The 14,540-nt window shown below is 36.5% G+C and overlaps 1 protein-coding gene across 3 annotated transcripts; it reads right to left on the reverse strand.

Annotated features, from left to right (window-relative positions):
* Nucleotides 1–255: 255 nt before the first annotated feature.
* LOC148957278 (cytoplasmic protein NCK2-like) lies at nt 256–9,540 on the reverse strand. Of its 3 annotated transcripts, XM_089115600.1 has the most exons (4): nt 9,333–9,540; nt 7,084–7,188; nt 3,234–4,170; nt 256–1,626 (listed from the first exon to the last, which is right to left on the reverse strand). In XM_089115600.1, exons 3-4 carry the CDS (start codon nt 4,152–4,154, stop codon nt 1,396–1,398), a joined length of 1,152 nt encoding a protein of 383 aa, XP_088971726.1. In that variant the 5' UTR covers nt 4,155–4,170; nt 7,084–7,188; nt 9,333–9,540; the 3' UTR covers nt 256–1,395. The 3 variants fall into 3 exon arrangements, with proteins under 3 accessions (XP_088971726.1, XP_088971727.1, XP_088971725.1); XM_089115601.1 differs by lacking the exon at nt 7,084–7,188; XM_089115599.1 differs by lacking the exons at nt 7,084–7,188; nt 9,333–9,540 and having other exon boundaries at nt 3,234–4,250.
* Nucleotides 9,541–14,540: the final 5,000 nt, after the last annotated feature.

Here is a 14,540-nt window from a genome sequence, read left to right on the forward strand (position 1 = left end):
TGAAAGATCGTCAAAAAGAATACGTCATCCCCTGCAAGGCACGGGGGTATCCTTCGAATAAGATACGGACATTGTTTTTATTGCATGTCTACCATGATGCATTTCAAGCAAGAAATGCATCTATGACGAATGTTGAAGATTTTCTTCATTTCAACGACCCTGTGCAAAAGGCACAGACTGGCCGGAAAATTTTGAGAATATAGATTCCTAATGAGTTCAAATATGCAGAAACGCAAGGACAGAGACAAACGAACATCACATTCGCGTTTGTGAAGTAATATTTCATTAAAGCAGGAACTGAAACAACAAACTACTCGATAACTAAACAAATTAAAACTACAGTGTCTGCTGTTAATGTGTGGCCCTATAGCCTCTTTATAAGGTGGAATAATCTCGTTTGTGAGCTTAGTAACGGATAAAACAAGAAAACATTACGGTTATTCAATGTTTCTGCTTAATTTAACACGAATTATCTTAATATTTTGTACTTTTTGTTGGATTACCACAAAAATGTCATAATGCGTCGTATTTCTTTCCAAATTTAGATCAATATTAACAGTCTTCAAATTATTTCCACATAATTTATAATATTTTGTAGTCAAATTTCTATAAAAGATGGCGCCGTCCATTCCAAAAAATTAGCAAAAAGTATTTTGTAAAGTCAAAAAGTTTCTTCCTTTTGTTAAGCGGGAGAAAGTAGTATCACCTAACGAATCTGCTAGTCCGAAATTATAGTTGAATTGTGGCCAATCAAATAAATACTTTTAATGCATGGGATTATGAAATCTATCCTACAATTCTATGCACGAAATAGTTGGTAGATATAACAAAATTGACAATGCTTAGTTTTTGAAAACTTTATTATAAAATATTTATAATCTTGAACTTCACTTGATAAAAATAAGAAGAACTCACAATTGGTAATGGCTATGGTTTAATAGATAATGGCTTCCCTGATGAATAACCGTTTTTGATTCAATATATGGTCAATGAGACTTGCAATTTCACAAAAACAACGAATCTGGTTGTCTTACTGGAAAGCTAATAAACTGTCATAAAACATCTTTTCAACGAAATTACATTTAAGTAGCAACCAGCGAGGTAGGGCGCCACATGAGCCCCATACAGAATCTTAATCTTTTCTCCAATCATTCTTTCTTGACAACTGCCTAAATTCCACCAAAAATGACATCACAATACAAGCTTTAGAACTCACAACCTATATCCATGGTTTTTGGATGAAAAATAAACAAGCCAAAAATCCTTATAGCGACATCTGGCTGTTAATTAAATACGAAAAATTATGGAAATAACACAACCCAAGAACAGCAGACAACAAATACAAAAGACAATTATCTGCGTTGGTGCTACCCCCTCCCATAACAGCGCGTTTTCTTACTGCCCAAAAACATTTCGGCTTTTACTAATTGCTCGGCTAAACGGTGAAACGAGATACATTTTATCCCCAGTGTCTGTGGTAAAAATCGGTGACGACTTATAGTGTATAATGAGCTCATTTATAGAGTCGAATGTTCGCTGTCCAATCTTGTACTTCTCGTCTTCAGATTTGATTCTGAAATGCTTTATTCTGTTCGGAGCTTTCATTGACAATGAGAAATCACCAGCCTGCAAAATAATACAATGTATTGAGAAAACTATACAATAGCAAGAAATGGAGGAACAAATATAGACATCATTTCAAAATTGACGAAAGTAATTTACAACAGATCCCCTTTCTCTGTTCAAACATAATCAATCCCTTTGGTTCAAAGCTGCGCCCAGAAAACATTGTGGCTGCACGTTCAACGATCGCGAGGAAAGTGAATGGAAAAAAAAGAAACTAAGATGCCACACCCAAACCCCGCCTCGCTTTCTGCGGCAGAAGGTTTTCAGAGCATAAAGGTATTGTTATCGGAGGTAAAATAAACACTTCTAGACTCGGGCACGGGCACGCGAAGCAGAAAAATATAAAAACTTGATCAACTGGAATAATTAATTATCACTGTTTGTTTTCGTTTCGATGGACACAATGATATAAAAATGCTAGAGGCCTTAAACCCGTTTCGAATAAACTATATTCCGTCGAGAGCTTAATTATGGATGCTTAGTGAAAAGCGTCTAAGCCGCCCAGGGTCATAACGAAATAATAAGATTCAATGAATCAGTTGTGCAGATTAGAGCGAAAATACAGATTTCTGCACAAGGACTAAAATCTGTACTTTGGACGCGATCGAGTAGATCCAAACGTTAATATCAAGCACAGCTCATTGGATAAGGACGTTACGGCGCCTTGCCAATATTGTTCTCGTTAAGAGAAGGATTTAAGGTGAAGAGAATGAACGTACATAAAAAAGGCCTATTGCAAATCTCAATCAAATCACATCTAAGCTTGTCTTGCGCATCTTCAGGGTAAAAACCTCCTTGCGATCCAGATGTCTCAAATTTTGGTTTATTACATTTGTCAATAAGTTTCACAAAATATAGCAAAATACGAATATTTTAAGAACTTAAAATCTGCATAAATAAAAACTGCAGATTAAGGCTGACGCTTCCCGAATTAGCCAAAAAAGCTACTTAGCCAAAAAGAACCATTATTATAAAGGAGAACCAGTATTATAAAGGTTAGGATCCATTTCAGTCTTTTACAGAGAATCACAGGTTTTTACGGGGGTTTTTACTTTATAGCAAAATTGCTAGCACTATTCATATTCTTATAAGCAATTATATTTGGAGCACCATGGAGCACCTGCTACTTGCTATTCGCATACTATTCTATGCTAAAAAAACTGGTGACCCATCTTTTACGCACTTCATATTTTTCTCAGCCATGAATCAACAGATATAAAGCGCGTAGAGCCTCAGCATGAATTTAAAAGTGTGACACGCGACTTTACACGTCCTAAGGCATGCTCTGTAACAACAGAGGCAGAGACAAATCTCACTAATAAAATGGGGCAAGGAGGCAATTAACCTGTGCGATCAGGGGGTCCAGTCAAATTAATAAAGAATTTTCCTAGCTACGTCATTTTCAACTGGGACAAAGATACAATTAAAAATAAAAAAGGAACCTAACGTGTCTTAGTTGTGAAGGGTCAATCGTGCTTCTCCACGTGTCAGGCAGTGTCTGCCTAACTATAAGAAATGTTGTGTATCATTTAACTGAAGTGTGACTACTTCTGATAAGGAATATTAGCGCAACAAGTAAAAGTGCAAGATTGCTTATACGTGCTTACCCGGCTTTCACTGTCTCGCAGTAGGTACTCGCCGTCCTGTCCGTAATCGTGCAGCAACATTTCACATTCCACTCGCATGAGTTTTCCATGATACCATTCCTCGTTTGTAAATGGATGGTTCTGTACATCTGTTTTTACCGAAGTTACTGGCGTATCTGCTACTTCAGGAATAATCACATCCACTTCTTGGACATAATTTCTTGGAACAAGCCCCACATCTCCTTGGGGGGTTCTCGCTTTCCACCAATCAGGATCATTTTTTGGCTTTTCGATTATCTCAAGCATTATACCCTTTTCAAATGAGAGTTCCTCACTTTCCTGAGAATTAAAAGCATACAGTGTTTGAACTTTGCAAATAATCTGTTCCATCCCGCCATTTTTGAACATTACGTCACTAGGCAAAGCGTACTCAGAAGGAGGCGCGCTCGGCTGTTCCTTCTGTTCGGCAGCATCAACATAATTATTTGGAAACCAGCCGGATTTGCCATTGCATTCTCCCTTCCACCAGCCATCGTTTTCTTTTTCAGTAACTAAAATTTGGTCACCTTTTTTAATATCGAGTTCGTCGTCTCTCTGCGATGCGTAATTGTACTTTGCCGTGCAAATGGACAGAATCTTATTGCCTGTCTTGGGAAGAACTTTATTGCTAGAAGAAAGAGCAGGTTCATTCGTCGATGCCTTACTTCCTGCTTTGCCGCCCATCTTCGTCTTGATCTGCCCCATTATTGTCTTCTTCCCTCCCTTTCGCTCCAGATAATTTGAAGGTACATATCCGGACAAGTTCTTGTCATTTTTAACGCGCCACCACGGCTGACTGTCATCCAACACTGTCAGTTTCTCGTGCTTTTGTATGCTCAGTTCCGTGCCATCTTGTGCCTTGTAGTCGTAAATGGCCACTGCCAAATTCGCGTCTTCTGACATTTTGTGTTTTATAAACCTAAAAGGAATAATCGTTTTTAGACTGTTAGACATTTTCAACGTCAGTTTTCTTCCCATCATCATCAAGCGAGTAAAATTAACACTAGAATATTGCTAATGTAGCACCTGCGAGACTTAGGTATATCTATAAATAACCATTTGTGCCGGGGGTAGCTACTCTATATACCACGACTTTTCAACTACGACCTGAATTTCAAAGACATAAATGAGCAATCCGGGGGTACGGTTGCAGCTTTTCTTTCATTTTCCTGTGAAGTTTCAAACCCACAAGCAGGAAGATGAATAGACAAATGAGTAAATACGGGGGCACTTAATGACATTAATGGAAGCGAGAATTTGCGTTTGAGAGCAACGCGCTTCTGGCATGCATTAAGCATTGCAGGTCAAATGTCTATTCAGAACAAGGTTTAATCAACCTGGAACAAAGCGGACTTCGAAATCCGCCTCCGTTAGGTGATTACGTCATTGCAACATGACTGTGCGACTGTTTTGAAATACGATGCACGTTAATACTGCTTAGATGGGAGTGGCAAGAGCTTTGTTGGTCAATTTCCGAATTACTGCAATTGGCAACGAAGGGGCTATTTAATAATCCTGCTTTCATAAAACAGCCTTTCAAAAAGACGATTTTTTAGATTTTCTGGCGTTTGTAGACTTGAAAGACAGTCATAGGAAGTCGAAAAGCAAACATAAATTATGACAGGCTGCTAAAAAATGGGGATTGGGCCCGTTGGTAGGACTGGGGATAAACTTGGAAAAATAATACAAGATGAAGTGCACCAGTGAACTAAGGTGAAAACATAAAAGGGAAAATGACAGCGGAACACATTACATAATTTAACGTTTTACCCCAAATTTAATTATTGTGCAGCCTTACTTTCGAGGACTAAAAGACACAGTGGAACCTCGCCTTACGGCCATTTCGTTAATACGGCCACCTTGTTATTACGGCCACATTTGTTTGGCCCGGAAAAACGGTCATACATAGTCTCATAAAAAATCCCCGTTAATGCGGCCTCCCGTTAATACGGCCAGCGGCCACATTTTGCAATCCCAAACAGCAGGATTCTTAATAATTCCACCCCGTTAATACGGCCATTTGTATTTAGCAAAACTGTAATAAAATCTCAATAATCTCATTCCTTTTACAAAATAACTTTTCATTGTCAAAGTCGCGTGCTTTCAGGTGTGATTGCTTACAGTTAAACTGATTGGTAGGAACGCAGAACGAACCAGTCAAAAGTCACCGATTTTTTTGCAAAATCATGAACATGATTTGGTGATTAAGGCCCAAGAGCCCAGGACTTCCGTTTCGTTTTGTTTGTGGACTAGTTATTTAACAGAATTTTTATAACTTTATCCACATCTCTAGATGTCTATTTAAGAGAAAAGTTCCTTAGGATGTTATAATTAATTTCTACCCCTTAAACTCCAAAATTTGACCCTTCCTAGTTAATACGGCTACCCCGCTAATAGGACCACTTTTTGTGGCCCGTTGGTGGCCGTATTAACGGGGTTCCACTGTACAAAATTGCCAATTTTTGCAAAACTCGTTGGCCCAAGGTAAAACCACTCCCCCATTTCCTTTAATTCATAATCACCTAACCGCTAACTGAGCAAACCCACATGTTACGTTATTGTGGACTCTTTCCTCTACTGGCTTAAGCATCAATTCATTTCCAGGAACTGAAACCATAGCTTGCGTTGGCCTTAAATATCACAAATAAAACTGAGTCAAGAAAGTAAATCTACAAGGCGTCATGTTACCAGCACTGAGAGTGGATTTAGCGACCACGTTAAAGGCTACCATTAACCCCTCTAATTCGAGTCCGATGCAACAGGCACTTTAGGATCTTTAAATTATCGAAGATGATATCTTTTGAAAATTTGATGCTGCAGTCACTTCAAAATAGCTTTTTTTGCAGTAAGATGCGCATAACCCACAAAATTATTCTCTCTCCGCAAGGCACATAAAGGAAACTGCTGAAAGGTGACACAGACATTATCGTAAGCAAAGCTGCTCCTGAACAGTTTGTATTTCCCTTCAAGAATGAAAAATTCAACTTTTGCTCTCAAATTCCTTCTAAAATTTTGCTCTGATATTCTACCTTTACATGTTATCAGTTGAAAGTGTTTTAAAACTGTTTGGAAAGGACCATTGTCTGGAAATGTGGATATGTGGATATGATATAATTTTGATATTTTCATCATACAAAAGGGTGCGTGGATGTGTCACTGGTAATGTGAGATGTTAGATGATCTGAGGATTGTATGTGGGGATGACTCAGCCCAAAGGGTCACACAATCTGATCCAAGGGCCTAAGGTTTGAATCTCTGACATGCGCAGACTTGAGAGTATCCAGCTCAAGAGTGAGGAAAGTATCCAGGTCTATATAATTCTAGGCTTAAGAATCATGAGGTTTGATAACGTTGAGAGCAGTGGTGTACCCAGGGCTGCAGAAGTGGAGGGGTCTGGGGCACAGCCCCCAGAATTTTTTTGGACCACGCCCTTCAAACATTCGCAAATGCGGGGAAACGCCCTTTTTGCAAAATTTTCCCCCATTATTTGATTCATGTTAGCTATGGCAAATAGCAAAGCATTTTACAATTGTTATTGACACAAGCATACAGTATACTACCCCCCCCCCCAATGAGTTTTACATCGTTTTTGGACAAATCTCGAGGACCATATTTTAGAAAAGTGGGGGGTCCGGACCCCCCATTCCCCCCCTTGGGTACGCCACTGGTTGAGAGGAAGGACCAGGACACTGCTTGACAAGGATAGCTTATCTTAAAACTACTTGTGAAAGCTAGGAAGCAACAAATGAATGAATGAAGATGATACAAAGATGAAGGAAACAAAAGAGCAAAAGCTTTCTGCAAAATTTGACATTTTCACAGAATGCTTTACCTGGATGTGGCTGATAAGGCAAAACAGGTGTACTGCTAATCTTTACACACTTCAGATGAGCAAACACGTACTCCTTACAGATGGGCAACCACGTACTCCTCTCTCCTGTAGAGTCAAACAAAACCCCTTATGATCTCTGTTATGAGATTTGCCTCTATGTTAATTCTGTAAATGTGTATTAAAAATGCATGAAAATGACAGAACAAGTTAGAAACAAGAAATGTGTACACACTATAGAAAAAACTGATTTGGGTTTGAGGAAGGGTTATTCGTAAATGTGGCATAAATTCTGCAGACACAACACCCATATTGCTTCTAGTTAAATTGTGATTTTCCGCCAGATACCCTCAACTGGCTATATGCATGACAAGAGTCTATTCAAATTTTCAAGAAACAAAATGAAATTAATGAAAGCAAACTAAAGACTATAATATCATTAACTGCTTATTTGCAACATCAAAAATATGAGATGATTCCTTGTGAGATTAATTATAAACTAGCACACAAACCTACTATCAGTCTGATTCATTTCAAAATTTAGATTGAAGCTATAATTGAAGGCATGAAATTAATGGTAATTCTAAGAGACATTGTCTCAAAAAACTCAGCTTTATTAAGAAGCTGAGTGAAGACAATAAAACATGCTCCTTAAAATCACCTTTCCTTTGTGAAAGACAAAGAAGCACGTCTTAATGTCCTGTTCATATCTCATTTATCACAAAAAATTAACTCATTTAGCCATCATTTTATTAGTTCATCTTATTGTTTTCAAAATACCAATTTCAAGCAAGGATATTGTCTAAAGGAATTGTTAAAGGCCTTGTGAATCTTTCACTAGGTGAAGAGTGATGCATGAAATGCTGTACTTATTTTTCTTTCCTGTGAAAAGTTGTTATTCAATTGCATTAATTTTTAGTCATTAGATAGTTTTTTTTCTTTGTCAGCAACATATGTTCTATATCTGAATTTTTCAAGGAGCATGACAACAATTAAATCTGCTAAAAATACATAGCTGCTATCAATAGAATTACAAGGGCTGCTAGTATTAGCTCTCTGAAACCTAAGTGGATAAAATAAGTGGTATTTGGGCCCTAGATTCCATGTGCCTGTAACCACCAGTGTTACTTTAAGGTGACTGTCTATAGAAGGAGTTTTCTTGAAAATCATAAGAACCTGTTAATATTTCTAAAAACTGAAGGTTTAGGATATCAATAAATAACTCAGGCCAGAGATCAAAGCTATACATACTTTTATCAACTATATAAAATCAATTATGATGAATGCAGGAGAAAACAAAATTCACAACAGCAACAATGTGTTCACACCAAGTAAAAGAGTGAAATTTCTATTGGTTGATTTGATGTTTGTTACAACAAAACACAAGAAAAGCTTAAAGCAGACTTTAGAGACCAGCTTCCAAGAATACCAAAGATGCTTCCTGTAATAGCAGGAAATGCTTAGTCATGGATAGGAAGTCACGTCAAGATTGTTATATGAGGGGTTCCTGAATCTGCTTATACTTTTTATCGAAAGATTAATTAGACTGGATAATAAACAGCTTTCGTTGGTAATTCTTATTGGGATAGAGCACAAAGCCAACCTGCATAATAGCATTAATAATATATTAATTACGGTAACTATTGAATTCGTTATCCTGCTTGCTACAACTAGTTTGTGGTACAAGAATACGAAACGCTAACCGAAAAGGCTGAGTAAGACATCAAACAAGACTCGTTTAAAAAAGTTCAAATGTTTCACTTTCAGTTTAGCTACTTAGACTTAAGACAGTCATTTTATTTTTTGTTTGTATTCACTCTCTATCAGTTTTATACATCAGGTTAACCGAAGTAGACCCAAGGTGAGAATTTCATGCAGAAAAAGATGGAATAACCGAGCTTGCTTCCCGTTTACTTTGGAGCTTCAACTTTATCTAATTAACGACCTCACTTAAAAACTTATAAAGTCTTTCCTTTAGAACATGGCGATGCAATCGTTACACGCTGAAAGATTAAAATCAGAGAACAGTTTCGATTTGTTGTCACCATCTTCCTAACGAAAATTCATTTGACCAGGGAACATTACAAATAATCTACGTTCTGAATTCATTTTGCTTTCTACTTTGCTTTCTATATGCTCTGAGCATGTTTAGTGAATGACACAGAAAGGCAACATCTACCTACCGATATACACGATGTACAAGCAGAAACATAAGAAATGATACAAATCTATGAATCAAAAGCATGACATACCGAACACTAAGCCAATTTAGGCCCTGCCCAATTCCACCAAACCAGTCAAGCAACGGTAGTCTTTCTGAATATCTCTTGACTACACGATTAGTAGATTGACCTTTGAGGTAAACTCTCAGTTCTAAATGCTGAAATTGGGTGCGATGAGCGACGAGAAGTCGTTTTTTTTGCAGTGATGTATGGTCGGTCACTTTATTCTATCACAGACAGACCCACATCTTGCGAAAGTCATGCATTGAACCCAACAAGCATAATTTGCATAAATTATGCATTGATGGGGTTTGAAGGGAGGGTGGGTAACATTATTTATTTTTACAATAAGGCTTGTAGGCCGAAATTACAAATTAACAATAAATCTCAGAAAACAGCAAACAGCTAAAACAAAGATAAACAGATGAAAAAATGATTATAAGCTAGAAAGTTTACGTAACGAGGGTATGCACATATATAGGACTTTCTGGGTCCGTTCGAGCTTTACGTTTCTTCCATGCATCCATCAGCCTAAAGCGTTATTCATGTTATATCATTATTAAATAAATTCTTATAATTCTATCAAAATGAAATAACAACTTTTTATATTTTAGTATATTTCAATCAACTTGTTATTGCTGAAAAATATTCTAATTTGAGTTTGCTTTTGCAAAAAAGAATTGAAGAAACAGTTTCCTTTTTAAACCAAAACAATGATAGCGTGATGGTCTGTGACGCAGGCTAAACATTGATAGAAGAAGACAAAAACGCTAAGCGGAAAATTAGATCATGTTTATATCCATACTTCAAGAACATAATCGTTCTGGAGCATTTTTCATTCAACACTGCAATGCGGAAAAATCGATTTAATTTTCCTCTTGTAACATGACAGAACACTTACCCAGCTATACAAAGTGTGTGAGGATATAAAAACCTGGGCGAATTCGGGTTAGTTTGCACCCCGCATGCACTGAAAGGGTTGAAAAATTGGCGGGGTGTGGAGGGGGGGGGTTGATGAAAGTGATTTTGGGATTCTGATGTTTTGCATGCTGCTTTTCTATTTGAATGGTATGATCTAAAATGGAATATATCTATGAAAAGGCGATATATAGAGCGAAGATTGGCTACAAAGGAATTGAGTTTTCACCCAAATTTGCATTGCTAAGTATTTTTTATTCACGAACCGCTTTTTGCCATTTTCGGCCTAAAATTATCAGTCTAAGCACTTTGATCCACCCAAGTTAAAAATTTTGCATTTTTTAGAGCAAACAATTTTTTGTGAGAAGCAACAATTTTTCGAATTTTTCTGCATATTCAGGGTCACAAATTTTTGAAAAATGACCAAGTTCGCTTTTGGTAAATATGGGCCTGGAATTTATTCAAAACTCTTCAGATTGTCTTGTGCTAAGAACATTTTTGCAAAAGTTAACAAATTTTTCGATTTTTTGCATATCCAGTGTCGCAGATAATTTGAAAAATGATCAAAATCCTTTTCGGGACAAATGGGCTTGAAATTTATCCAAAACTCCTCGAATGGCTTTGCAAACTTAAACTCAGGCATTTTGAGTTGATTCGAGCGATAATTGTTTTTCGTGAAAATTGACTATTTTTGGAGTTTATTTGCAAGTTTAGAGTCATAGAAAATTGACAACTTTTTTTATTCTTTTTTGCCACATTTTTACTACTAAACTAAACTTAATTTTTCCGAACCTAACTTGAAAGCTTGCTGAAAAGCCTTCAAATAATCAAAAAAGGTATTTTTTAGCATTTTAGCTTGTTTCGAGCGAAAAAACATTTTATCAATATTAAGAGCTTTTCTAATACTTTTCCATATCCAGGGTGATATATATTTTTGAAAAATTACTAAGTTCTTTTTGAGAAATATGGGACTGAAATATATCCAAATATCAGCAAAAAGTGAGTCAGAAATATACCAAAACCGAAAATATACGAAAATCAGAAATGGTGTTGCAAACGTTAATCAAGACCTTTTTTGAGAGAAATTTTTGACTCAGTTTGTTTTGATTGTTTGAGACAAAAAATTATTTTGTGAAATTCAATAATTTTGAAGCTTCTTGAATGGCCAGGGTTATAGAACTTTTGAAAAAAATGATCTTTTTGCTAAAGTATGAATTAGAATTCATCTAAACCTCTTTAAATGGCGTTCCTAACATGAATTTACGCATTCTAGGTTGTTTCGAGAATCAAAATTTTAAAAGATTTTTGAATGTTCATGGGCACAGTATTGAAGAACTACTAGGATCTTTTGTGAAATAATTAGCAAAAAATTCATCCAAGCCACCTCATATGATGTTTTGAGCGTAGTTTATGCCATTTTTGGTTGTTCAGAGCGAAAATATTTTTTGCAGGTTTGGGGTCATAGATTCTTTTAATGTTAACCTGAACATCTTGATTGACAACATTTTTGTCAAAAATAACAATTTTTAAAAATGTTTGATTGCCCAGTATTTTTGTCAATATTTTTAGAAAAATACTAGGAACTTTTCTTCAAAGTATGAGCAGAAAATTTATGATACAAATTTCACCATTGTTCCTTCGCCATTACAATTACTTTGAGAAAGTCCAACCATGGTAACTCATCCATATTGTGATGTTGTCAATCCATTGATCTTTCGGTCTTCCTCGATTCCTTGCGCTCTGAACGCGGCCTTCTAGGATAAATTTAAATGATCTCATTGTTGATAATTTTATATGGCCTAAAAGTTTTAACCTTCTGTAATTGTTTACAGCTTATATTGGTTTCAGTTTCTTATTCTTTTATGGTCGTAGACTTTATATTTTGATATTATCTTGCACCTTGCGGCTACTAACAAATCTCGTGATGTGTGTGACTTAGAAAGCCCATCTTGTCCGTATAAGACGACTGGTAGCACGTATGTGTTTAAAGATTTTGGCCCTGGTGGTAACTAGGATTCCTGAAAACGCAAAAGTGCATTTGTTTCTAATATTTCGTCTTTATTAATGACTAGGGATTTTTCGAGCTTTTGAGGCCCCTTCCAATTGTTCTGAGTTTTCTTTTTAGCTGCTTCTTTTTAGCTTCGAAAGCTTATCGCATTTATCATTTAGCTGGTCGAGTTTATCTAGAGGAACAAGTTTGTTTGTCTCAGCCTTACATACTCGATATTGTACTTATTATGCATCAAGGGTCTTTTTTATATGTGATTTCTTCTTGATTGCTTCTTCGGCTCTTGCTGTCATCCACTTTTGTTGTATTTTTCTTATTCTTGGTAGGCTTTCCTGCGATATCTAGGTAATATTGGTCGTTATTGCATTGAAAATTTCTTCAACATTATTCTTTGTTGATCAAGTAGTAAAGCGATTTTCAATGTTGAATGTGGAATGTGTTAGTGATATATTCATTATTCCATGCCATAAAGGCCAGCTTAGCTTAGATTTTGCTCTTCCTCAGGATGTGTTCTGTGATGAACTTTGCCCGAGTAAGCGATGATCAGATATGTCTTGTGAGTTAAGTACTGTCTTGGATACATTGTATATCCTTTGTACGAGTTACTATAAAATCAATCTGGTTTCTATAAAATTCCACCAGGATAGAGCCAGGTCGAGGGGTTTTAATGTCATTTAATGAAGGAAGAATTAATATAATTTTTCGCACAGAACTTGGCTAGAGTGAGTCTTCTTTCATTGAATTTATCAAGAGTAAACCTTTCAACAGAGGCGCTAGAATGAATTGAATTTTTCACGCCTTTAGGAAATATTTTTTTTGATTGAACTCATTAGATACTGAACTCTTCTGTAAATGGCAATGTGTGGACTTGATTGTAGACAATTCCATGTATCTACCTATTGGCGATTGCAGTTTCCCATTAAAAGCACAGACATAGGAAGCAAAAAACGAAGAGATGGAATGGCAGGTCATTTAACTAGATGAAGAACACTGGTTTGCATAGCCTATTGAATTAAATAGAAATCAAGGTTTATGTAACCTGACGGAACCAGCATACTCCCTTTTAGCTTGTGTATTCGGGCTTTTAATTCTAAGCTCCCCAATAATATCTATATTTTGCTGATTTGTCAATTGCCAGTTTAGGTGACTTGGAAATAGATTTTTTCTGGTCGTGTCGCTTGCTCACATTTGCTGTCAGTATATTCTTCCAAATCTTATTCTGCTTTCACCAAGATCTACTTAAGGTTCTCTAGAGTGTTAAAATTCTTCTTTTTACAATACTTCTTAGTTTATCTTCTATTCAAAACTCATTTTTATAGTTTTCTCAATGGCTTCTGCATTCTGTTTGCCTGACATGTCGCTGTTGCCCGCCGTTAGCCATGCATGTTTTAGTATTGCAAATTCCAAGACTAACTGGGCAATTTTACACTCACGTATGCACTCAGCTTTTAAAGACAAATTCGCTTTATTTTGTTTATTGTCTATGGTCATACTAAAGATATCAATGCAAAATTCTTAATACGCCAAAGTTAACTAGAATGACTTCGGCTTCGGATTATGTTTACCTTTCTGTTGCTATTTGTTTAAACCTGAAGTGACGTTTGTTGCATTTGCCATAAAATACAAGGTGAATAAGGTGATATTAATGAAATATAAACACATCAATATTACCAATATAGTTTTATAGAAGAATTGAAGAATGGTAAACTTTTGTCTGCTGTCACTTATCGTCGGACGTCCTCCAAAGAATTGTTTGCACCTTTACTTGAAAGATTTCTACAGCGTTATCTTTACTGAAAGTGTCACATGGGCTCCGATGCAAGTTGGAAAGTGGGGGGGGGGGGGGCAAGGGAGATTTTAACAATCAAAACATAGAAATTTTTAAAAAGCTTTATTGTTTTGCAAAAAAGTGGAGGGCCAGGGCCCCCCAGCCCCCCTTCGTCGGAGGCCCTGTGTCATTTAATTCATACATTCAAGATTAACTATTATATAAGTTGTATTCTCGCGCGAAGCTCCTATATCTCCTAGTCATACTTCGATGATAGGGAGGCTACTTTTGTCCGTGACATAGTACTCGTTGTAGCGCGGCACTTTGTCACTAGTGTTACAGTTGTAGAGAGTTCCAGCTATTGCCAGTTAAGCCACACTCTCAACCTGAAAGTAAGAGATACATTTGTTTTTGATAAAATGCTTCTATTGAGATTTTCTAACAAAAGTATTTAATTCTGGCTCTCGTTATTATCGCAAAACTCGCCTCTTTTGTATGGCTATTTGTCGCTTTTTAGAAAAGTTGCAATTAGTGTGATTCATCG

Source organism: Rhopilema esculentum, unplaced genomic scaffold (assembly GCF_057945365.1).
Source record: "Rhopilema esculentum isolate cy_ngs unplaced genomic scaffold, ASM5794536v1 HiC_scaffold_34, whole genome shotgun sequence".
Taxonomy (NCBI): Eukaryota; Metazoa; Cnidaria; class Scyphozoa; order Rhizostomeae; family Rhizostomatidae; genus Rhopilema; species Rhopilema esculentum.